The sequence below is a fragment of the Phyllobates terribilis genome, unplaced genomic scaffold (assembly GCF_046119375.1).
Source record: "Phyllobates terribilis strain yellow unplaced genomic scaffold, ASM4611937v1 Scaffold_11__3_contigs__length_659146591, whole genome shotgun sequence".
Lineage (NCBI taxonomy): Eukaryota > Metazoa > Chordata > Amphibia > Anura > Dendrobatidae > Phyllobates > Phyllobates terribilis.
Genome location: NW_027362771.1, coordinates 319,029,708 through 319,055,252, shown reverse-complemented (window position 1 = coordinate 319,055,252; position 25,545 = coordinate 319,029,708). Strand labels below are relative to the sequence as shown.

The window sequence follows — 25,545 nt, the reverse complement described above, 5'->3', positions numbered from 1 at the left end:
TTTTTGAATTGTGGTTCATCAGAATTAAAAAAAACTAAAAACTAATTAAAATGGCCTGGACAAAAATAATGGTACTCTTAAAGAGGACCTTTCACCAAATATTTCACGTTGGAACCGGACACAGAATGTAATAGTGACTGCAAAGCGGAATAAAACGTTTTTTGTTTCTTTTTAATTTTGCCTCTCTGTTGCGGAGATATTTGTAAACAAAATATTTGGTACCTAATGAGATTACTTTTTTTTAAGTCCAAGTGGGTGTTATTAGATACTTTTCACTGGAGGCATGTGCTTCTTTTCAATGTATGAGTGGCTATCTGATATCTCCCACTTGTACTTAACAAAAGTTAACTTATTAGGTGACAATACTTAGATTGCTAACATCTCTGTAACAGAGAGGCAAAATTGAAAAAAACATTTTTATTACGGTTTGCAGCTACTATTACATCATGTGTCTAGTTTAACATAGGTGAAAGGTCCTTTTTAACTTAATATTTTATTGCATAACCTTTTGAGGCAATCATTGCAAACAAACAATTTCTGCAACTCTCAATGAGACTTCTGCACCTGTCCACAGGTATTTTGGCCCACTCCCCGGGAGCAAACTGCTCCAACTGTCTCAAGTGTGAAGCTGCCTTGAATGACCTGCAGAGAGCTGGGACCAACGTTACACAAGTTACCATCAGTAACACACTACCGCCAGGAACTCAGATCCTGCAGTGCCAGACGTGTCCCCCTGCTTAAGCCATTACATGTCCGAGCCCGTCTGAAGTTTGCTAGAGAGCATTTGGATGATCCAGAAGAGTATTGGGAGAATGTTATATGGTCAGATCAAACCAAACCAAAGTAGAACTGTTTGTTAGAAACACAACTCGTCGTGTTTGGAGGAGAAAGAATGCGGAGTTGAATCCAAAGAACACCATACCTACTGTGAAGCATGGGGGAGGCAACATCATGCTTTTGGGCTATTTCTCTGCCAAGGGACCAGGACGACTGATCCGTGTACATGAAATAATGAATGGGGCCATGTATCGTGAGATTTTGAGTGCAAATCTCCTTCCATCAGTAAGGGCATTGAAGATGAAAGGTGGCTGGTCTTTCAGCATGACAATGATGACAAGCACACTACCAGGGCAACAAAGGAGTGGCTTCGTAAGAAGAATTTCAAGGTCCTGGAGTGGCCTAGCCTGTCTCCAGATCTAAACCCTATAGAAAACATTTGGAGGGAGTTGAAAGTCCGCGTTGCCCAGCGACAGTCCCAAAACATCACTGCTCTAGAGGAGATCTGCATGGAGGAATGGGCCAACATACCAGCAACAGTGTGTGCCAACCTTGTGAGACTTACACAAAATGTTTGACCTCTGTTATTGTCAACAAAGGATATATAACAAAGTATTGAGATGAACTTTTGTAATTGACCAAATACTTATTTTCCACCAAAATTTGAAAAAAAAATTTCCAAATCAGACAATGTGATTTTCAGGATTTGTTTTCTCATTTTGTATCTCATAGTTGAGGTCTACCTATGATGTCAATTACAGGCCTCTCTCATCTTTTTAAGTGGGAGAACTTGCACAATTGGTGGCTGACTAAATACATTTTTTTCCCATTGTATGTGTTTATAAATTAGATATATATAATTAAATATCATATATACATACTGTATATATCAAATAGACTTCTGTTTTGAGAAAATCCCCCTCCCCCTTAAAACTGACATTGCAATGAAACGGCTATATGTATTTAAATGAATATCGGCATATGCTGAATTATATCTAAACTACTTTTCCTCAACTTTTGCCTCTTGCATCCTTCAAGTGGCTATGATAATACACTGTGATATCCTTGTAAGTACAGCATAAAAACGGTGTACCCCAGGTCATATGCACCCTGGAGAAAATGTTCCACAGGTTTAGAATTTAGGATTTAAAATTTGCGACATTTATTACAAAATATTCTGTCTGGAACAGGGAACATATTACCTTTATTACCTTTATAATTCAATGTATTTGACTAATAGATTCCCACCTCTTTCGAGAGTGTCCATTTGCTCTGTAGAAAATATGGTTCTGCTGCGTTGATTGTGACTTTGTGGTGATGCAGTTGACACAGCCTCAGTGTTACTTCCACATACATCCTCATATGGAACTTTCACATTGGTTACATCTGTCAAACCTACAGGAGAGCCTCAATAAAATGGTTGTTTATGCTTCTATAATGTTAGAATGTGTCAAAGAAACATTTAACATTTTTCCAAGAAAAAAATATTGAGTGCCATGTCTGATAAATTCAGTGACATGGGACTCACTAATGTTTTATTGAAACACAGAACAGAGTGAGCAATTTCCTCTAAGCTCCTATAGACAGTTTCACACAAGTCTAAATTCTTATGCTGGTTTCCAGGCTCTAACTTGTTTTTGTGTTGCATAAATATTTTTTAAAAGTTTGGCTTATTTTCATATTACAAACTTTGTTGAGAAAAAAAAAGTAATCTTACAATTTTTACATTGGCCACTTGGGGACCATATTAGACTCATACTTCCAGTCCTTTCAGGAAGAGTTTTCCGCAGGCTCCTTATAAGTAGAGGCAGGTTTACAATGACAGGTAACTCCTCTATATACAGCTGATAACACAGGATCCACCAATCACAATAGGTGATCTCACTTCTCCGGCCTGCTCATCTACCCTTCACATTGACCTTTGCACATGATCATTAGATGCTTCAATACACAGATAGGGTCAGAGCCATTTTTTTTTAAATAAATACTTTGATGACATAGTCTCTTTAAAAAAACAATTAAAATATTAGGTAAAAAATGAATGAGTCAACCGCAGTTCTCACTTCCTCTTGATTACTTCTGAAGGGGGACAGTGACATCAGCGCTGATTGAGTGCAGGGCTCACGTGACATAGCAACTTCAGGTGAGCCCCAGTAACGTGAGTGCCTACACTGCTGGAACAGCGCCAGCACCAGAGGTGAGTATATAGTGGCATGTAAAAGTTTTGGCAACCCTGGTCAAAATTACTGTTATTGTGAACAGTTAAGCAAGTTGAAGATAAAATGATCTCTAAAAGACCTAAAGTTAAAGATGACACATTTCCTCTGTGTTTTAGGCAAAAAAAAATTATATATGTATATATATATATATATATATATATATATATATATATATATATATATATTGTTGTTTTTTACATTTTAAAAATTACAAAAAGAAAAATGGGCCAATGCAAAAGTTTGGGCACCCTGCATGGTTAGTGCCTAGTGGCACCCCCTCTTGAAAGTATCACAACTTGTAAATGCTTTTTGTAGCCAGCCAAGAGTCTTTCAATTCTTGTTTGAGGGATTTCCATTCATTCTTCCTTGGAAAATTCTTACGGCTTTGTGAGATTCTTGGGTCGTCTTGCATACACTGCTATTTTGAGGTCTAGCCACAAATTTTCAATGATGTTCAGATCAGGGGACTGTGAGGGCCATTGTAAAACCTTCAGCTTGCGCCTTTTGAGGTAGTCTTTTGTGGATTTTGACATGTTTAGGATCATTATCCATTTGTAGAAGCCATCCTCTTTTTATCTTCAGCTTTCTTATAGATGGTGTTAGGTTTGCACCAAGAATTTGTTGAAATTTCATTGAATCCATTCTTCCCTCTACCCGTGAAGTATTCCCTGTGCCATTGGCTGCAACACAACCTCAAAGTATGATTGATCCACTCCAATATTTAATGGTTGGCGAGCGGTTCTTTTCCTGAAATTCTGTGTCCTTTTTGTCTTCACACATACCTTTGATGATTGTGGCCAAAGAATTATATTTTAACCTCATCGTTCCACAGGACTTGTTTCCAAAATGCATGAGACTTGTTTAAGTGTTCCTTTGCATACTTCTGATGCTGAATTTTATTGTGAGGATGCAGGAGAGGTTTTCTTCTGATGACTCTTCCATGAAGACCATATTTGTGCAGGTGTCTCTGTTTTCAGAGATAACAATGTACCACAACTCCAGAGTCTGCTAAATCTTTCTGAAGGTCTTTTGCAGTCAAGCAGGGGTTCTGATTTGCCTCTCTAGCTATCCCATGAGCAGCTGGCACTGAAATTTTGCTTGGTCTTCCAGACCTTATCTTGACCTCCACTGTTCCTGTTAACTGACACTTCTTAATTACATGTCAAACTGAGGAAAGGGCAACTTGAAAACGCTTTGCTATCTTCTTATAGCCTTATCCTGCTTTGCAGGCCTCCACCATTTTAATTTTCAGAGTGCTATGCAGCTGCATAGAAGAACCCATGGCTGCTGTTTTTTGGCACAAGGTTAGAGGAGGCTGGGTTTTTATAAAGCTGGGAAATCTGCATCACTTAGCCTTTCCTAATGATAATAGTGAACAAGCCATAACCCCAACAGGCTAATTAAGGTCTGAAGCCTTGGTTAAAGTTATCTGAGTGCACAAATCTCCAAGGGTGCCAAAACTTTTGCAATGGCCCATTTTCCTTTTTATAATTTTTAAAATGTAAAAAATGATAATATATTCTGTATTTTTCGGACTATAAGACGCACAGGACCATAAGATGCACCCCAAATTTTGGGGTGGAATCTAGGAAAAAAATATTTTTTATAAGATGGCGGTCCGTCTTATAGTCTGAATATGTATCTTACCTGTGGGGCTATGGAGCGAGGGTCACAGGAGACAGGGTCCTTCAGAAAGCTGGGGGTCCAGCAGCGGGAAGTTGCGGTGGTCGTGGAGCAGGATCACAGGGCCCTCTGTTCCCTCCCTCAGGAACCTGGCGGCTGCAGCAGAAAAGGTGAGATGGCTGAGGCCCAGTGTCTGGCTGAGGCCCGGTGTCTGGCTGAGGCCCGGTGCCTGGCTGAGGCCCGGTGTCTGGCTGGGGGCCGTGGCTGGTGTCTGGTTAGGGGCCTCAGCGGGTGTCTGGCTGGGGGCCTCGACCGGTGTCTGGCTGGGGGCCGGTAAGTGGCGTGGAAGAGCGGTGAGTGCGGCTTTTTGGTGTGCGCGGCCATCTTCCTGAAGCTGTGATCTACAGAAAACTGGCCACCCGAACTACCAGTCTGCGCATGCGCCAGCTCGAGTGGCCAAATTCCTGCAGTTCACAGCTTCAGGAAGATGGCCGCGCACACCGGAAAGCCACTCACCGGTCAGCCAGACACCGGCCGCGACCCCAAGCCAGACACCGGCTCGCAGCATCTCACCTCTTCTGCTGCCGTGCTCCTGAAGGAGGGAGGGAATGGAGATCCTTGCGATCCAGCTCCACCACCACCGCAACTATAAGGTAAGCTTTACGTTCGGACCATAAGACGCACCCCCCATTTTCGTCCCAAATTTGGGGGAAAAAAGTGTGTCTTATGGTCCAAAAAATGTGGTATATATTTTTGCCTAAAATACAAAGGAAATATGTCATCGTTAACTTTGCCCTTTTAGAGATCATTTAATCTTCAGCTTGCTTAACTCTTCACAATAACAGGAATTTTGACCAGGGAAGCCCAAACTTTTACATGCCAGTGTAGGTGTTTTTATTTTAATGGAGACAAACATTCAGATTGAAAAGGGGTTGTCCTAGTAGTAGACAGCCCCTTTAACTTACAGGTGTCTTGAGCATAATATTGAATTAAAAGCATGCCAGCCTGAAATATACAATGGCTTGCGAAGGTATACACATCCCCTTTGCTTTTTACCTATTTTGTTACATTACAACCTGCGTTTAAATATTTTTGTAATCCAATTTGTGATGCATTTGCACTAAATAGTCTAAGTTGGTGAAGTGAAGTAAGAAAAATATAGGCATTTAGGATCAAATAGCTAAAAATTGGCATATGCATATGTATTCACCCCTTTTGCGATGAAGCCCCTAAAAATTTCTGGTGCAAGCAATTACCTTCATAAGTTGCTTAGTGAAAGGAAGTCCACCTGTGTGCAGTCTAAGTGTCACATGGTCTGTCAGTGTATATACACATCTTTTCTGAAAGGTCACAGAGGCTGCAACACCATTAAGCAAGGGGCACAACTAACCAAACACCATGAAGACCAAGAAGATCTCCAAACAAGTCAGGGACAAAGTTGTTGAGAAGTACAAGTCAGGGTTGGGTTATAAAAAAAAAAAAAAAAAATATCTCAATCTTTGATGATCCCCGGAGCACCATCAAATGGAAAGAACATGGTATCACAACAAACGTGCATAGAGAGAGCGATTGAACAAAACTCCCAGCCTGGGAAAGGAGGGCATTAATCAGAGAGGCTGCACAGAAACCAAAGGTAACCCTGATGGAGCTTCAGAGTTTCCAAGCAGAGACTGAAGTATCTGTCCATATGACCACAATAAGCCGTACGCTCCATAGAGGTGGTCTTTATGGAAGAGTGGGCAGAAAAAAAACCTTTACTTACATGCAAAAATTGTAAGGCTTGTTTTGAGTTTGCCTGAAGACATGTGGGAAACTTGTCAAAACTATGGGGGAAGGTGCTGTGGTCAGATGAGGCAACAATTGAACTTTTTGGCCACCAAGGTAAATGCTAAGTTTGGTACCAAACCAACACAGCTCATCATCCCAAAAACACCATCCCCACAGTGAAACACGGTGGAGGCAGCATCATGCTGTTGGGATGTTTTTCAGCTGCAAGGACAGGAAAAATGGTCCCAGTCGAAGGGGAAAATGGATGGTGCGAAATACAGGGATATTCTTGAGAAAAACCTTTTTGAGTCTGTCAGTGATTTGAGACTGGGACGGAGGTTCACCTTCCAATAAGACAATGACCCAAAGCATACTGCTAAAGCAATGCTCTAGAGGTTTAAATGGAAATGTGTAAATGCTTTGGAGTGGCCTAGTCAAAGCCCAGACCTTAATCCAATTAAGAATCTGTGATCGGACTTGAAGATTGCTGTTCACAAGAGGAAACCATCAGGAGCTGGAGCAGTTTTGCCTTGAGGAATGGGCAAAAATCCAAGTGCCAAGATGTGCAAAGCTCATAGATACTTATCCAAAGCGACTTGCAGCTGTAATTGCCACAAAAGGAGCAGCTCTACAAAGTACTGACTTTAGGGGGTTGAATAGTTATGCACACTGAAGTTTTCAGTTATTTTGACCTATTTGCTGTTTGCATCACAAAAAAAAGAAAACCAAATGTTCACTGTTGTAGACATAGTCTTTACATGAACTGATGCAAACCCTAATCAAACCAAGTGAAATTCCAGGTTGTGAGGTAGCAAAACACGGAAAATGCCAAAGGGGTGAATACTTTTGCAAGCCACTGTATCTGTAAAAAAAATCTGTAACATAGACTATAGATTGCTTACTGTAACAACATTACTTTTTTTTTTTTATTAAAAGCAGCTATCTAGGATTTTTTAAATTGAAGGACTATCTTTAGATTAGGCCACCAGTATCAGATTAGTTGTGGTCGATATCTACAACACCAATCAGTCCCTTGTTTACAATTCACAGCTCAATTGTTTTAGTATGCTCCACATTTAGAACAATGTCTGTCAATAGGAAACGTTGCGGATGCCGACAATTCATAAATTATGAAGTTACCATAAACATTTAGGCCACGGTCTCACTATCAGTATTTGGTCAGTATTCAGTCAGTATTTTTTCTCAGGAGTGGGAGCCAAAACCAAGAGTGGGTGATAAATGCAGAATTGGTGACTTGTTTCTATTATACCTTTTCTCTGATTGTTCTTCACCTGGTTTTGGCTCCCACTCCTGAGAAAAAATACTGACCGAATACTGACCAAATACTGATAGTAGGGCCGTGGCCTTATTCAAATCAAATTTAATCAAATAAAGAGCTGGGATATTAGAATAGAAAGATTCCACATCCATGGTGGCTAGGATGGTTCATTATGGTAGAGGACTTATTGCTGCTAGTTTATTCAATAGATATAGTAGAAAAAACGTGGATTTTTCTGCAATGCTGATAGGTGGAAATGAGAATCCAAAGCCAGGAACTGTATACAGTGGGTGCGGAAAGTATTCAGACCCCTTTAAATTTTTAACTCTTTGTTTCATTGCAGCCATTTGGTAAATTCTAAAAAGTTCATTTTCTTTTCTCATTAACCCCTTTACAGCCTGTGGCATATTAGTAAGCACCAGGCTGTAACCCCCTGTTCAGCGCGGGCTCCGGCACTGAGTCCACACTGAACCGGGCACATGTCAGCTGATTATTACAGCTGACATGTGCCCGCAACAGCCGCGGGTGGAATCGCGATCCACCCGCGGCTGTTAACATGTTAAATGCCGCTGTCAATCTCTGACAGCGGCATTTAACATCACTGCGCCGGAAGCGCGTCACTTACCCCGCCCATCGGTGACCCCGTCACCGATGCATGGGCATGACAACCCTGGGTCTGCAACAGACTCCAGTGGCTGTCATGAGCTGATCACTATGAGCGCTATCTAGTGGTCGGCGCTCATAGCACAGGAGCATTTCTGCTACATAGAGGTGATCTGCTGATCACCTCTATGTAGCAGAGGTGATCAGACAAGTGCTGCTTCTAGTCTCCTATGGAAACTATAGAAGCAAACAAAAAGTGAGAAAAAAATGTTTTTAAAAATATTTAAAAAAATTAAAAAATATAAAAGTTTAAATCACCCCCCTTTCGCCCCATTCAAAATAAAATAATAATTAAAAAACCCACATACACATATTTGGTATTGCCATGTTCAGAATCGCCCGATCTATCAAAATAAAAAAAGAATTAATCCCATCGGTAAACGGCGTAACGAGAAAAAAATTGTAAACGCCAGAATTATGTTTTTTGGTCGCCACAACATTGCAATAAAATGCAATAACGGGCGATCAAAACATCGGATCTACCCCAAAATGGTATCAATAAAAACTTCAGCTCGGGCCACAAAAAATAAGTCCTCACCCGGCCCCAGATCCCTAAAAATGGAGACGCTATGGGTCTTGGAAAATGGCATCCTTTTTTTTTAGCAAACTTTGGAATTTTTTTTCACCACTTAAATAAAAAAGAACCTATACATGTTTGGTGTCTACGAACTCGTAATGACCTGGAGAATAATAATGGCTGGTCAGTTTTAGCATTCAGTGAACGTGGTAAAAAAAAATTAAAAAACCATCTGTGGTATTGCACTTTTTTTGCAATTTCACCGCACTTGGAATTTTTTTCCCCCCGTTTTCCCGTACACGATATAGTAAAACCAGTGATGGCGTTTAAAAGTACAACTCATCCCACAAAAAATAAGCCCTCACACGGCCATATTGACCAAAAAATAAAAACGCTATGGCTCGCTCTGGGAACAAGGGGAGCAGAAAACGAAAATGCAAAAACAGAAAATCCCAGGGTCTGCACCCCATCTTGAAAAAAAAACAAGAAATGTAGAAATTTTCGCAAATTTATTAAAAGAAAAACTGAAATATCACATGGTCATAAGTATTCAGTCCCTTTGCCTTTGATCAGATACTCATATTTAAGTCACATGCTGTCCATTTCCTTGTGATCCTCCTTGAGATGGTTCTACTCCTTCATTGGAGTTCTGCTGTGTTTAATTAAACTGATAGGACTTGATTTGGAAAGGCACACACCTGTCTATATGAGACCTCACAGCTCACAGTGCATGTCAGACCAAATGAGAATCGTGAGCTCAAAGGAACTGCCCAAGGAGCTCAGAGACAGAATTGTGGCAAGGCAGAGATCTGGCCAAGGTTACAAAAGAATTTCTGCATCACTCAAGGTTCCTAAGAGCACAGTGGACTCCATAATCTTTAAATGGAAGAAGTTTGGGACCACCAGAAGTCTTCCTTGACCTGGCTGTCCAGCCAAACTGAGCAATCATGGGAGAAGAGCCCTGGTGAGAGAGGTAAAGAAGAACCCCAAGATCACTATGGCTGAGCTCCAGAGATGCAGTAGGGAGATGGGAGAAAGTTCCACAAAGTCAACTATCACTGCAGCCCTCCACCAGCCGGGCCTTTATGGCAGAGTGGCCCGACAGAAACCTCTCCTCAGTGCAAGACATATGAAAGCCCGCATAGAGTTTGCTCAAAAACACATGAAGGACTCCCAGACTATGAGAAATAAGATTCTCTGGTCTGATGAGATGAATATAGAACTTTTTGGTGATAATCCTAAGTGGTATGTGTGGAGAAAACCAGGCACTGCTCATCACCTGCCCAATACAATCCCAACAATGAAACATGGTGGTGGCAGCATCATGCTATGGGGGTGTTTTTCAGCTGCAGGGACAGGACGATTGGTTGAAATTGAAGGAAGCATGAATGCGGCCAAGTACAGAGATATCCTGGATGAAAACCTCTTCCAGAGTGCTCTGGACCTCAGACTTGGCTGAAGGTTCACCTTCCAACAAGACAATGACCCTAAACACACAGCTAAAATAACAAAGGAGTGGATTCAGAACAACTCTGTGACCATTCTTGACTGGCCCAGCAAGAGCCCTGACCTAAACCCAATTGAGCATCTCTGGAGAGACCTGAAAATGGCTGTCCACCAACATTCACCATCCAACCTGACGGAACTGGAGAGGATCTGCAAGGAAGAATGGCAGATGATCCCCAAATCCAAGTGTGAAAAACTTGTTGCATCATTCTCAACAAGACTCATGGCTGTACTAGATCAAAAGGGTGCTTCTACTCTATACTGAGCAAAGGGTCTGAATACTTATGACCATGTGATATTTCAGCTTTTCTTTTTTAATAAATTTGCAAAAATGTCTACATTTCTGGGTTTTTTTCAGTCAAGATGGGGTGCAGAGTGTAGTTTAATGAGAAAAAAAATTAACTTTTTAGAATTTACCAAATGGCTGCAATGAAACAGAGTGAAAAATTTGAAGGGGTCTGAATAGTTTCCGTACCCACTGGAAATGTGGTTTTTAATCAATGTGTTTTGAGGTGGTTATATCCTGAGGAAGAAGTGTGTGTACTTTTTAACACATCGATTAAAAAACTCATTTATACAGTTCCTGGCTTTGGATTCTCATTTCCACCTATCAGCAGCACGTAAAAATCCAAGTTTTTCATCCTATATTTATTGTACTGCTCGGATGACCTGTGGATTTGCAGCAACTGGATATTCATGCTCCTTTATTGTTGTTGTTCTACCAGGTTAGCACCACCTATTATTATTTATAAATTTTATTCCCAGATAAGACCCTATTGAGCTTTTCTGTTCCCCATTTCTGTGCAAGCAGAAAAAAATGTTAACCTGTCCATTTATATTGACAATGGACAAGATAAAGATTCCCAACTTACATTAGGACTACAAGATTCCAGGTACCTTCAGCTGTACCACATCTAATGTAGTGTACTTAGCTATATGCACCAAATGTCCAACTGGAAGTCTGTATGTAGGTGAGACAGGACGAAAGCTGAAATCAAGGATGAATTCTCATCGACACACAATAAAAGAAAAAAGAATAGATCTACTTGTGGCCAAACATTTTTGTACCTTGATCATAGCATCATGGACATGAAATTGCTGGTATTAAAAGTTAACTTCAAATCTCAGAGACAAAAGAGTCTGGGAGTACAAACTTATGACAACCTTTGCCACTTTGAGAGCAGGAAAGAATGTGTTGCATTGATTATGTCTTTCTGCATCAATTAAGGAATGCTCTCAGACCATTTGGGGGCATCACAACCCTGGACCAGGCCTCAATCACAGGACAATAAAACTTTCACACTCCTTATCTATGAATTGTTCCAATATTTACTGCCACAATTGTTCCCCACATTAATAGTTCTGTTTCACATCACTTGTCTTATTACTGCACTATTCTATGTCCTGTTGTGTATAACTATGTGACTCTTGAGATTTTGTGTTATACTGAGCCTGATGAAGAGACCTGACGAGTCGGGAAAGCTGCTATTTCTTACCATCTTTTCAGATAGCCATTAAAAGGTATCAACCACTGAGGACTCTCAAATTGTAATATTTTTCTATCTACTGGCACAAAGATATATTTTTCCTAATTATATTTAAGGAATTCCAGTAAATATGTTTTTACATTTGACTCTGGTCTCGCTGGTTCTTTGCATATTTTCAAGGTCCCCATAACATCAAACCACCTGTGGCCTGAATAGGGGTCAACAGTAACCCCCCCCATCGATCACTTACACACACTCAGGGGTACCGTAACTGGGTGCTTTGGGAACGCAAAGCAAACCTTGCCACGAGATGTCCCTTACAGACATATTGTACCTTCTGTTAATGGTAAAGTTAAGTTGATATGATTTACTTTTACAGACAGTCAAACCGCACTGATAACTACTTTATGTTAGCATTGTTTTTGAAAGTTTTTGCTTGTTAGAATTTTAGAAAAGTTATGAAGTTTAGCAGCAATTTTTCATTTTTCAACGCAATTTACAAAACCTATTTTTTTAGGGACCACATAACTTTTGAAACGATTTTGAAGAGCTCATATGTCATGCGCCACTCAAATTAGTCAGTCCTGATGTGACTGTTATTTTGAAAATCAGTGTCAGAATGGCTGTATTGTACAATCCTTTCTGAAAGTTTAAACTCAATCTCTGGCCATTAAGCCTCTTAGCAATTTGTGGAAAATTCACCTCCAGGATATATGCTTTCCATATCGCTAGTTTTGTCTCTAGAAAGCTAAGTTCATATTTATACCACTGTACTGCACAAACGCTAAGACAAAATTATATTATAATCACTAAAATGATGTATACCTAACTGTAAAATAATTTACCTAAATCTTCCTCATGACAAAACATTTTTCCTCCTAGGTGAACTAAATTAAATTCAGGAGCAAATTTGCTATATATTGGAACTAGGCATCTTCATAAAGAAGCCATAGACCCCTTGACCTTCAGTCAGTTCTAAATAACTGTAGCCTTGTTCACCACACTCTATGATTCTCTGAAATTTACTCCTATACAGTTATGGTATCCATTTAGCATGTGCAAACATGATTTGCAGAAGCTGATTGACTTTATTGCAATTAGTTCACATGCATTTAGCTATGTAAACATACAAATGTGTACCATATGCTAGATATGTTGCTGCAATCAGTATTGGGTAAATAGCACGTGAGACACAATTGAAAATCTAATGTTCCTTAAAATGTTTTGTAAATATGAGAAGTTTGAATACATATGTATGTGATCAGCATCGAAATAAAGAAACTGGTATTCATTCTGAAACAGATCTGCCACTGTGAACAAAGCCAAGATGAGAAAAGAGACTGAATACATATGACATTAAAGAGGTTGTCCACTACTTTTACATTGATGAGCTATCCTCAGGATAGGTGATCACTGTCCAATCGGGCACCCCCCGCCGATCAGCTGTTATCAGTGGTAACTGCCGGATGGAAGTGCTCACTTGCCGAGCTGCTCTGTCTACACTTAGTGGCCACGGCTTGGTACTACACATCCGCCTCCTATTGATTTGAATGTGCAGTACCAAGCCCCGGCCACTGCCAGAAGACTGAGCAGCTCGGCAAGAGAGTACTTCCGCCCATCGATGACAGCTCATTGGTGGGGGTGCCGGGTGTCGGACCCTGGCCTATCATATATTGGTGACCTATCCTAGGGATAGCTCATCAATGTAAAAGTAGCAAACAATCTCTTTAAATAGTGCTATATTCTTTATCTTTCTAAGAAGTCATAGAGATGTAAGAGTACTAGTGAGTGTGAGATAGGCTCCACCTTTAGGGTATGTTCACACGTTAAGCATTTGAGGTAGAAATTTCTGGCAGGAAAAACGCTACAAAAAATATGTGCGACGATATATTTTTAATGGGTTTTTTTGCATGTGTTTTTAATGCATTTTTCCCTATTCGTTTGAATGGGTGAAAAACTCAGCAAAAATACTGAAAGAATTGACTTGCTGCAGATTTGAAGCTGCTTCAATCCTGCAAGGAATAAGTAAGCATCATGTGCCTGAGTTGTCAGAAATCGCATTCATTGTGCTGGTATTGTAAACTGCAGTATTTTTGGAAAGCAGTTTTGATGCAGAAATTTCTCCTGCACATACCCTTCACATGCAGCGTTTTTGCAGCATTTTTTAAGCAACTTAAAAGCTGCTTCTACAGTACCAGCAAAAGCTGAGACTTCAGAAATCTCATGCACATACTTGTTTTTTTTTTTATCCTTACTGAATTTGACAACTGCAGTATTTTTTAAATCTTCAGCATGTCAATTCTTTCAGCGTTTTTGATAGCCTTTTTGCAGTATTTTTTCACCCATAGAGAGCAATGAGAAAGTGAAAAACGCTGCAAAAAAAGCAGCAAACATTTTTGCGGCATTTTTAAAGTGACCAAACCAACATGAAAGCATGTTCTGACAAATTACATTGTTCAAATTGCTTGCCAAGGACTCCAGACACCCCACATATTTCTGGGTTAGCCCTAGATTATTGTTTCATAAAGAAAATAATTGATACAACTTTATAATGTATAATTTGCCAATATTTTATACTACTTGTTATTTGCCATCTATATACCAGTTTTTTTAAATCATGCTTTGCTAATTTCAGCTAAGGAAACCATGTAGGCCTGTAGACATCTGTAGCACCCTGAGGATTCGGCTGCTACAGGGGTATTGCACCTCAGCCAGAGGTGTGATATTCCACTCCCGGGTAAGGATGGAATGTGGAACTGAGCTCAGATAGACTGCATGCACTACATACATCCCATTTCCGGGGAGCAGGCCGACGGCACTCCCACTTAGAAATGTGCAGGTGCGACCGAGCCTGTTCCTGGCTGGAGTGGGAGGGGGGAGGAACATCCCATGTAGTGTAGGGGCAGATAGGGGGAGCAGTCTGGGTAGTGATAGGAGCTCATTGGGTGCTGGTCACCTGAGCTCACACATAGAGGGATATATAAGGAGGGCACCAACTAGGATCAGGGTCAGACGCAGAGGAGCCTGTCAGACGCAGAGAGTCAGTCAGTGCAGAGGACAAGTCAGCAGGAGAGGAGGAGCGGAAGCTGGCAGAGGAGCAGCTGAAAGAAAGAGAGGCCCTGAAGAGAGAGAGTGGAGTGAAGAAAGACCCAGAGGGAGACAAAGAAGGGACCCAAGAACCCAAATTAGAGCACCGGGTGAGGAGTCAGCAAGAGGGTACCGGAACCCAAGCTGGTGGGGGTAAAGACATTCCCCAGCCAGAGACCGGAGACCGTGGGCAGTGTCTGTCACGGTCACCCACTACATTCACCCTGAAGGCACACCACAGGAAGGGTCAGGGAACCTAAGGCCAAAGGTTGCCCAACAGAAGGCCCGAGGGAGCTGGACTTAGGTGAATCACTGGTGGGGACGGCTGAAGAAAGGACAGAGGGGGAGCTCAGGGCCACGCTCCGGACTTGTTTGGGGGTTGGCCGGATCCAGGACCTGGTGGACGCAGCACGGCTCGGGTGGTCACTTGGAGCTAGAGTGACCAGGAACATCAGCAGTGAGTAAAACCCTTAACTGCACAACCCGACTCTGTCTTCCTTTATCATCTATGCTGCACCACCACAACCCCCATCCTCTGCGCCTGTCCCCTCTGAGGCTATACCCCTCCCGTTGGGGGTTATCCCACCAAGCTGCACATCCACCATCAGCCTCAGCGGACCCTGCTGCAGCGGCGGCCACAGTGACCGCATTACAACGGGTGGCGTAGTCGACACAAAAAGAACTCTAATAACATCAGTAAGGACTGCCACATAACACATAGCTTGACGCCCTGGGCACGGGACCGGGTCACAGCCGCTCGGAGACTACAACACCCCATCTGATCCGGTGCCGGGTATTCCCCTCAAAAAGGAATATGACCCAGGGGGCGCGTCAACTTTGGCGTAGTCGGCAGGATTACGTGCCCGCAACACCCGGGTACTGCGTGCCTGAAGAAAAGTGCAAGTTTACCTCAGAAAGAAGACTCCTGCCGGTTCCGGAGGGTCCACGCCATCGGACTCCATCACCAGTCGTTTCCCGCCGATTGTCCGCCATTTCCAGCTTGTTCCCGCCATCTGCAGAGTTTCCCGCCACTGGGAAGCGATTCCCGCCAAAACCGCAGATTTCCCGCCTTGGAAGAGCAGCGGACGCCATTATGGGCGTGCCAAAGGAGGGCAAGAGGCCACCTCCCATCGTGGGCCGGGACAGAAAATGGCGCCAAAAGTGGAAACCGCCCCCACCAACAGAGACTGTGATGCTGGAGGTGTCAGTCAGCGTGAAAGAACTACCCCTGGAGCTGACAGTCACCGAGTTGCCCCGGGACCGCCCTCGAAGTGGGAGGAGACGAAAGAAAAGAGCAAAGATGGGTGTCGCTTGGAGGAGTCTAGAACGAGCGCACCCGGAGGCAAGGTGTCCAGAGCAAGAGCACCCGGAGTCGAGGAGAGAAAGAGTAGACCCGGGAATGGAGCGGCAGCAGTGCAGCACCGGCCCGCTGGCCAGGAGCCTGCAAAAGGAAGAAAGAGGAGAGCAGAGCAGCACCGGCCCGCTGGCCAGGAGCCTGCCGGAAGAAGAGCAGAGCAGCACCGACCCGATGGTCAGGAGCCTGCTAGAGTCAACAACCCCGCTAGGCTTAGCGGAGATCCTGGCGCAGCTTCCCCGAGATCGGGAGTGCGCGCGGAGTGCCCTGGAGGGCCTCGCGGGAAGGATGGCCCGAGTGCAGAGGGAGATCCTGGCGGAGTGGGGCCGGGAGATGGCCCAGCAAGCTGGAACCCGTCCACGGAACCCGCTCCCTTGGAAGAAGACACCGACTACCTCTGCGGATGACGCGGGAGGACCCAAGGCCGGAGACGGCGCAGAAGAGGGAGCGAGACGCATGGCAGCAGGTAAGGGGGATGCCTATACCCCATACCGGAAGACCACTTACCTGCCCCAGCTCCCCGTCGCAGAGCCCGAAAGTCCCCCTGCCGTACCCGAGACCGCCATGACACCGCCACCGACTAGGCCCCGACCGGAAGCCGCCGTCGCGACCCCAGTGACGTCACGCGTCGTGACCCGGAGCGTGGCGAAGGAAGGGAAGCCTCCGGCCTGGTCGCAAGGCCTAGCGTTTCCGGGCGCCGCATCCCCAGCAGAGCCATCTACCTCCGCGGAGCCTCCGGCCTGGTCGCAAGGCCAGGTGGCCCAGGGTGCCGCCGTGTTAACAGTTCCATTTACCTTCCAGATGCCCCAGGCCTGGCCGCAAGGCCTGGGCAACCTGGGCGCCCCCACCATCGCGCCCGCACCCGTAACATCAAGGGTGCCAAATCTGGGAGAGGACCCCTTCAGCCAGCTAGCGTGGCCGGACGGGCGGCCCTTCATCTGGCCCGAAGAATTCTTGGAACTGGAGCGACAAAAGAAGTTAGGTCCCCTGTGTGAGCCCCTGATCCCGGCTCCAAAGCCCGTGACTCGGGTCTCGCCTCCACTAGAAGAAGCCCAATTCGTGTGGGACCCCACGGGAGAAGATTTGATGGGGTTCACCGGAGAGACTCGGGCAGCTGCAGCTGAACGCACAGAGTGTTGCCGTCAACAGCTGGCCGAGTTTAAGAGAGAACGGGAGGAGAGGCGGGTCAGAGAACAATGGGCCCGGACCCGCAGCGCGGAGCAAAAGAGTCGGACCAGAAGGGACCCCTATGCAGCAGATCGTCCCCGTACCATCGGGACGGTAATAAAGTTTAATGCGCAGCATGGGTGGGGCTTCATAAAGGACCGGAACACCATGGGTGACGTCTTCGTTACCCGACGGGATGTCGAGTCCCACCTGCCAGAGGGTCACAAAGGCCGTGACCTCTACGTCGGTGACGAAGTAACGTTCACCCGGCACAAGTGTGCCAAGGGACCTTACGCCCTCCACGTGCATCGCCTGACAGAGGAGGAGTTGCGGTGTAGGGAGGAGGAGCCAGAAGACCCGAACGGGTTCAAGGCTAGAAGGTACTATGACTGAGATAGTACAAAGGACTGTATATAGTTACCTGTCGGGGTACCCAAGTAACCGTGGCTGCTTTAAAGTTTAGTCCCCGTAGGGACCAGTGAACAGTTTAACCCGTGTGTCCCCTACCCAAACCAGGCTGAGGACTGTGAGCAGCCATCCCTTTACTTGGCCGGGGACTGAGAACGGCCAAACTCCCCTGTACATAGTTGCGCTTTCTAAGGCGCCCCCTACTGGTTTTATGAGAAACTGCTTTTCGGTCGCACTTTACCTGGTCACGAGTTGCACGGTGACCAGAGGAGGAAGAAAGAAAGAGACGACGAGAATGTTATTTATATAAATATATCTACTGTTTTATATAATGTTTTATATGTTTTATATGTTTATATGAAAAAAAAAAAATTTTTGTATGTTATGGTGTTTTATGTCTTTACAGCCCGAGGACGTGCTGTGGTTTACCAGGGGGGAATGTAGCACCCTGAGGATTCGGCTGCTACAGGGGTATTGCACCTCAGCCAGAGGTGTGATATTCCACTCCCGGGTAAGGATGGAGTGTGGAACTGAGCTCAGATAGACTGCATGCACTACATACATCCCATTTCCGGGGAGCAGGCCGACGGCACTCCCACTTAGAAATGTGCAGGTGCGACCGAGCCTGTTCCTGGCTGGAGTGGGAGGGGGGAGGAACATCCCATGTAGTGTAGGGGCAGATAGGGGGAGCAGTCTGGGTAGTGATAGGAGCTCATTGGGTGCTGGTCACCTGAGCTCACACATAGAGGGATATATAAGGAGGGCACCAACTAGGATCAGGGTCAGACGCAGAGGAGCCTGTCAGACGCAGAGAGTCAGTCAGTGCAGAGGACAAGTCAGCAGGAGAGGAGGAGCGGAAGCTGGCAGAGGAGCAGCTGAAAGAAAGAGAGGCCCTGAAGAGAGAGAGTGGAGTGAAGAAAGACCCAGAGGGAGACAAAGAAGGGACCCAAGAACCCAAATTAGACCACCGGGTGAGGAGTCAGCAAGAGGGTACCGGAACCCAAGCTGGTGGGGGTAAAGACATTCCCCAGCCAGAGACCGGAGACCGTGGGCAGTGTCTGTCACGGTCACCCACTACATTCACCCTGAAGGCACACCACAGGAAGGGTCAGGGAACCTAAGGCCAAAGGTTGCCCAACAGAAGGCCCGAGGGAGCTGGACTTAGGTGAATCACTGGTGGGGACGGCTGAAGAAAGGACAGAGGGGGAGCTCAGGGCCACGCTCCGGACTTGTTTGGGGGTTGGCCGGATCCAGGACCTGGTGGACGCAGCACGGCTCGGGTGGTCACTTGGAGCTAGAGTGACCAGGAACATCAGCAGTGAGTAAAACCCTTAACTGCACAACCCGACTCTGTCTTCCTTTATCATCTATGCTGCACCACCACAACCCCCATCCTCTGCGCCTGTCCCCTCTGAGGCTATACCCCTCCCGTTGGGGGTTATCCCACCAAGCTGCACATCCACCATCAGCCTCAGCGGACCCTGCTGCAGCGGCGGCCACAGTGACCGCATTACAACGGGTGGCGTAGTCGACACAAAAAGAACTCTAATAACATCAGTAAGGACTGCCACATAACACATAGCTTGACGCCCTGGGCACGGGACCGGGTCACAGCCGCTCGGAGACTACAACACCCCATCTGATCCGGTGCCGGGTATTCCCCTCAAAAAGGAATATGTCCCAGGGGGCGCGTCACATCCTTGGTATGTTATATCATTTCTGTTTTCTAGATAAGATGTCCTGGTAGAAACTGGACATCTCCACATATTTGAGACTCGAATGGAAGCGGACCTTAAAAACGAATGATTGTTTATGCTTTGCTTATGTGTTATTTAATTTTAACTGATGTATAGGAATCTTTTGTTTGGGCATGCACAAAGTCTTCATGGCTGTAAGCCAAAATTTTGACTTAAATACTTCACAGTTTTGCAAGAGGTCAGTTCTCTCTCTCATACTCATGAGGATATCCAACTACTGTATATATGTTTTTATCTTGTATCTTGATCTATCCCTTTGTAATTGTAACTCTAAAGGCCCCCGTCACACTAAGTGACGCTACAGCGATCCCGACAACGATACGACCTGTCAGGGATCGCTGCTGCGTCGCTATGTGGTCGTTGGTGAGATGTCAAACAGTCAGATCTTTCCCAACGACGCAGCAACGATGCAGCGACCCGCGACGATCTGTATAACGATGCACGTGTAGCACCCTGAGGACTCGGCTGCTACAGGGGTATTGCACCTCAAACCAGAGGTGTGGTATTCCACTCCCGGGTAAGGATGTAGTGTGGAACTGAGCTCAGTTAGCTGCATGCACTACATACATCCCATTTCCGGGGGACAGAACGACGGTACTCCCACCAGTTTATGTGCAGGTACGACTGCGTCTGTCCCTGGCTGGAGTGGGAGGGGGGTGGAACATCCCAGTAGTGTAGGGGCAGATAGGGGGAGTAGTCTGGGTAAATGTAGGAGCTCATTGGGTGCTGGTCACCTGAGCTCACACATAGAGGGAGTATATAAGGTGGGCACCATCTTAGGACAGGGTCAGTCAGTCAGTCAGTCAGTGAGTCAGCAGTAACTCCAAGAGAGGAGAAGGAAGAGAGACCCAGAGGCGCAGGACGAGAGGCGACCCCAAGATCCCAGAATAAGGACAAAAGGGTGAAGGGTCGGCAAAAGGGTACCAGATCCCAAGCTGGCGGAGGCCAAAGCAAACCTTAGCCAGGAACCGGAGGTCGTGGGCAAGATTTGCCACGACCCTCACCAAATCCACCAGAATGGCACACCGAGCATAGGGTCAGGGAAGCCAGAGAAGGTTCAACCACCAAGTGACCCGAGGGAGCCGGACATAGGTGGATCCCTGGTGAGAACGGCAGAGAGAGAGAGAAGAAGGGAGCTCAGGACCATACTCAGGAATTGCCCGGGAGTTGACCGAGTCCCGCACCTGGTGGACGCAGCACGGCTTGGGTGGTCACTGCTGTACAGAGTGACCCGAGCAACACCAGTGAGTAAAAACCCTGAAACTGCATTTCATGCCTCTGAGTCTCCTTGCTGCACCTTCACAACCACCATCCTCCACGTCTGACCCCCTGAGGCTATACCCCTCCCGTTGGGGGTTATACTACCACAGCTGCACACACACCACCAGCCTCAGCGGACCATCCTACAGCGGCGGCCTTTTGACCGCAAATCAACGGGTGGCGTAGTCGACACTAAGAACATCTGCAAGGACTGCCGCACACTGAGTTTGACACCCTGGGCACGGACCGGGTCACAGCCACTCGGAGACTACAACCCCCATCTGATCCAGCTCCGGGTATCCCTAACAACATGGCCCAGGGGGCGCGTCACACGCCTATGTGTTTCTGTGTCTGAGTCGTTAACAAGGTCGTTGGTAAGGTGTCAAACACACCGATGCATGCTACCCAGCGGGACCTCAACGATCAAAGAAATGTCCAGACCATTCCGACACGACCAGCGATCTCACAGCAGGGGCCTGGTCGCTGCTAAGTGTCAAACGTAGTGAGATCGCTACTGAGGTCGCTGTTGCGTCACAAAACTTGTGACTCAGCAGCGATCTCGCTTAGTGTGACGGGGCCTTTATTCTAAATACATTTATTTTTATTCAGATCACCTGTGAAGACTGTATCTTTGTTAGTAAATACAGGTTTCCATGTCAAGTGGTGGAGAATATGTGCATATCCAACAGCTTCTCTTGGCAAAACAACTCAAACAGGATGATCTACAAGATGGACACAAGTGGCCACAAGTGAGATTTCTTATGAGTCTGTCCTTTCCTTCTCTGCAGGTCTTGCTGTGATGCTAGTCACTACTCATGGTCCAAGGTTAAAAACCAGGAAGGCAAGTCAAAGACAGAGGGATAAGACAAATGGATAGTCAGGAGCAAAGTCCGGGGTCTGATAACTAAAGTCAGAATACGTCAAAGGCAAAAGGGGTTTTTACAAACGGGTAGTTGAAAGGTAAATCCATGGTCTGGCAACAAAAAATCAGAATATCAGAATACAGAGCACAGTGTTTCAAGTTAATTCTGTGACCATTGAGGGTTTTTCTTTCATTAAACGAGGGGTACCAACAATTTTGACCAAGTGTGTATATCAACACCACAGAGCCAACAATTGAGAAGTTAAACATGGCAGGTGTGTGTGTGTGTATGTATGTGTGTGTATGTGTGGTGAAACTTATCCTAGACAGATTATAAAATCAGCGTAAGAGGTTTTTCAAAGCACTGGAGTAACCACCAGAAACATGACTTTACCAGCCCAATTGGCAAAAGAGAGGAAGATACTGAATCAGCTCAATTTCAACAAATTGGCAGTCCCTCTAAAGCACCTGTCATTGTGGTCCCAATTAGATTTGTCAGCATATAAGGAGTTGGAGCCACAGTTATCCCGAACCAGAGGGTCCCTTAGCCAGTCAAACCAAGAGTCATATTGAAAGAAACTCCTCCATCTAGACAAAACCCAGATGGCTTTTGCCCAGCACATAAAATTTGTAAGCACCTGCCACAAGCCCAACTTGACAGACTTGACTGTTTTATTTAAGACATTTGCATATTAATGGATACAATGGGTTGGCCTGCAGATAACCAAGTAGACCCTAAAAACACATCGACAAGAATAGAGCTCTTGTGTGACAAGATTACATTTTTCTCACTACTTCCTGGGGTACTATGCTATCCAGAGACCAAAAGAGACAGTAACAGAATACACTGGTAGATCCCTGGGTCCTAGAGAAGACAGATGGACCAACAACAGCTTTGCAACAACATGCATGACCCGAGTGACTACTAGCAACAATAAGAATTTATGCACCCTTGTAACACTACTTCCTCTCTAAGGGTAAGACCAGATTTTCATAAATGAGTTAGCCTTTCCATGTATAGTGACCACAGAAGCAGCGCGAATAGTATTACAAAGTGAGAGCCTCTAACTACCAATAACAGTTACTCAGGTGCCTGGGGTTGGCTCAGATGGCAAGGTAAACTTGCTTACTGAAACAAACCAGCTGCCTGTACAAATAGGTCCCATAGTCACATAGGCAGCATTTATTCTCAGGGATACCGTACCATGTAATTTATTGCAATGAGATTCACTCTGCAAATTAAATATCACTTTTAGCATGGTTTTTCCTGTGGAAGAAGTGTATTATACTTCAAAACGCATCAAATAAAACCGTATGTCTAATTCATTTTCTGAAATTGGCATCTTCAATAATCAGCAGCGAGAATAAGAACACAAATCCTTCCTGGTTTCTATTGCAAGTGGTTTGACGACCTGTGGATCCACAGCAGCTGAACAACATTCTTAAGACCATGTGCCCACGATGCAGAAATGAAGCAGAAAATTTCTGCAGCATTTCTGCATCTCCCTGGCAGAAAAAACGCATGCAGATTGTGCATGCGTTTTTCCTGCAGAATACATGCGGATCCACATGCGGATTCACTTGCGTGTCCGCATGCAGATTGACAAGCGCTTTCCATGCTTTCCATGCGATAGCATCACTTGGAAAGTGCTTGACAACTAGGTCACACTGTATAAATCCATGCAAACAGCATGGATTTATACAGTGTGAACCATAAAAATTAAAACAAATAAAGCTATACTCACCCCCGAGGGCCCGGCGTGGCTGCAGCGCTGCTTCCTGGCTGGTTCCCGGCTGCCGGCATATCGCGAGACAGAGCGGTGAAGGGCCTGCGGTCACATGACTGTGACGTCACCGCAGGTCCTCAAGCGATGCCGGCATTCAGAGAGAAGCCGCCGGACAGGTGAATATAAACTTTATTTGTTATTTTATTCTTTTTTACAGGTAAAATGGTACCCAGGTCAGGATGAGAGTCTCCTCTCCTCCAGAACTGGGTACCATCCGCACATAGAGACGCATAGAAGCCGCTTGTAAAAATGTACAGTCGCGGTTTCTATGCGTCTCAATGCAAGTCAATGGCGGGAGTTCTGCTGCGCTTCCGCAAAATTAAATGACATGCTGCGGATTTTTGTACACAGCATAAACGCTGCGGAAAAATCCGCAGCATGTGCATAGAACATGCGGAATCCCCTTGGGGACCATGGGGTGCGGATTACCTAGCGTTTTACAAGCGTTTACACTGCGGAAATTCCGCAGCATAAACGCTTGAAAAACGCTACGTGGGCACGCAGCCTAAATGTACAATTCCATGGCTCAGGTTAGCACAATCTGCTATTCTTAATTCTGAATGTTTATTGGATAAGACCCTATCTTTTCTCCAGCCTATCTACATAGTAAGTATGACATATGTCCCAAAAGGAGGGATGATTGAGTTAGTACTTCATTGATGCGCTCCTAGTTTCACCTTGTAAAAGTGCCTCAGAAACATTTTCCAGAAGTTAAAGTATGAATTGCAATGAGTATACAGTCATGGCCGAAAGTGTTGACACCCTTGAAATTGTTGCAGAAAATTAAGTATTTCTCCCAGAAAATTATTACAATTATACATGTTTTGTTATACACATGTTTATTTATTTTGTGTGTATTGGAACAACACAAAAAACAGAGAAAAAAAAAAGCAAATTGGACATAATTTCACACAACCCCAAAAATAGGCCAGACAAAATTGTTGGCACCCTCAACTTGATATTTGCTAGCATACCCTTTGGAATAAATAACTGCAATCAATTGCTTCCTATAACCATCAACAAGGAACCTCTCAACTGGAATTTTGCACCACGCTTCTTTTGCAAACTGCTCCAGGTCTCTCATATTTGAAGGGTGCTTTTTCCCAATAGCAATTTTAAAATCTCTCCACAGATGTTCAATGGAACATGTGGCACATACCCTGCAAACTTGTCCCCAATTGTGATACTCTTTGGTGAAGTTGCTATAACTAGATTACATTTTCATCATGAATCTGAGCTGTCTCTGGCTGCATTCCCGACTAAAAGACTAGGATTTTCTATTCTGGCAGCCTGACATTGAGTGATGACGTGAGGCTCCCTGCTTATTTTTTTCCATTGCACTCCAATGCCATAGGGATGAACAATGCTTTACTTTAAATATACCATGTCACAGTAAAAGATCTAAGCAAATGTACCTGGCGGCTTTGTAGCCTTGTCCTATGTACACATCTCACACAAGAAAGTAACCTGGCAGAATAGTTCCCACCCTACAGCTACAGGTTGATATATTTTTGCAGATAGCAACTAAAGTTTTCTACCTCATCATATAATTCAATCTGTGATTCTGCCTAGTAAGAGGTATTCCATTTGTGGCCTCCAAGCCTTTAAAGGAAACCTGTCATATGAGAAAATACTATTATCTTGCAGATATGGGGTTAATCTACAGGTTAATAGTGTCCTAAAGCTGTCCACTGCTGCATTGAAAACCTGGTTGCCAAGAGGAAATTAAATTTATTCCTCCCAGCAGACTCCGGCTTTCAGTCATAGAGGCGTAGCTTCAGTCACCGCTCAGTACATAGTGAGCAGCGGCTGTAACCATGCCCTGGAACTGACTGACAGGCTCCTATGCAATGCATCAGTACTAAGCCGGCTGTCAGTCAGTGCCGGGACATGGTTACAGCTGCCACTCACTATGTACTGAGCGGTAATTGTAGCCGTGCTGGCTACGCCTCTAACTGAAAGCTGGAGGCTACTAGGAGGAAAAAAGTTAATTTCTTCTCAGTAGCTGGGCTTTCAGTGTGGTGG

The 25,545-nt window shown here is 44.9% G+C and overlaps 1 protein-coding gene across 1 annotated transcript in view; it reads right to left on the bottom strand.

The window, feature by feature from the left end:
• The window catches only part of PAX4 (paired box 4), a 183,127-nt gene that overhangs the window by 36,978 nt on the left and 120,604 nt on the right, over window positions 1-25,545 (bottom strand). Inside the window, 1 exon segment of the mRNA XM_073650761.1 lies at window positions 2,026-2,172. Coding sequence (XP_073506862.1) covers window positions 2,026-2,172 — 147 coding nt within the window.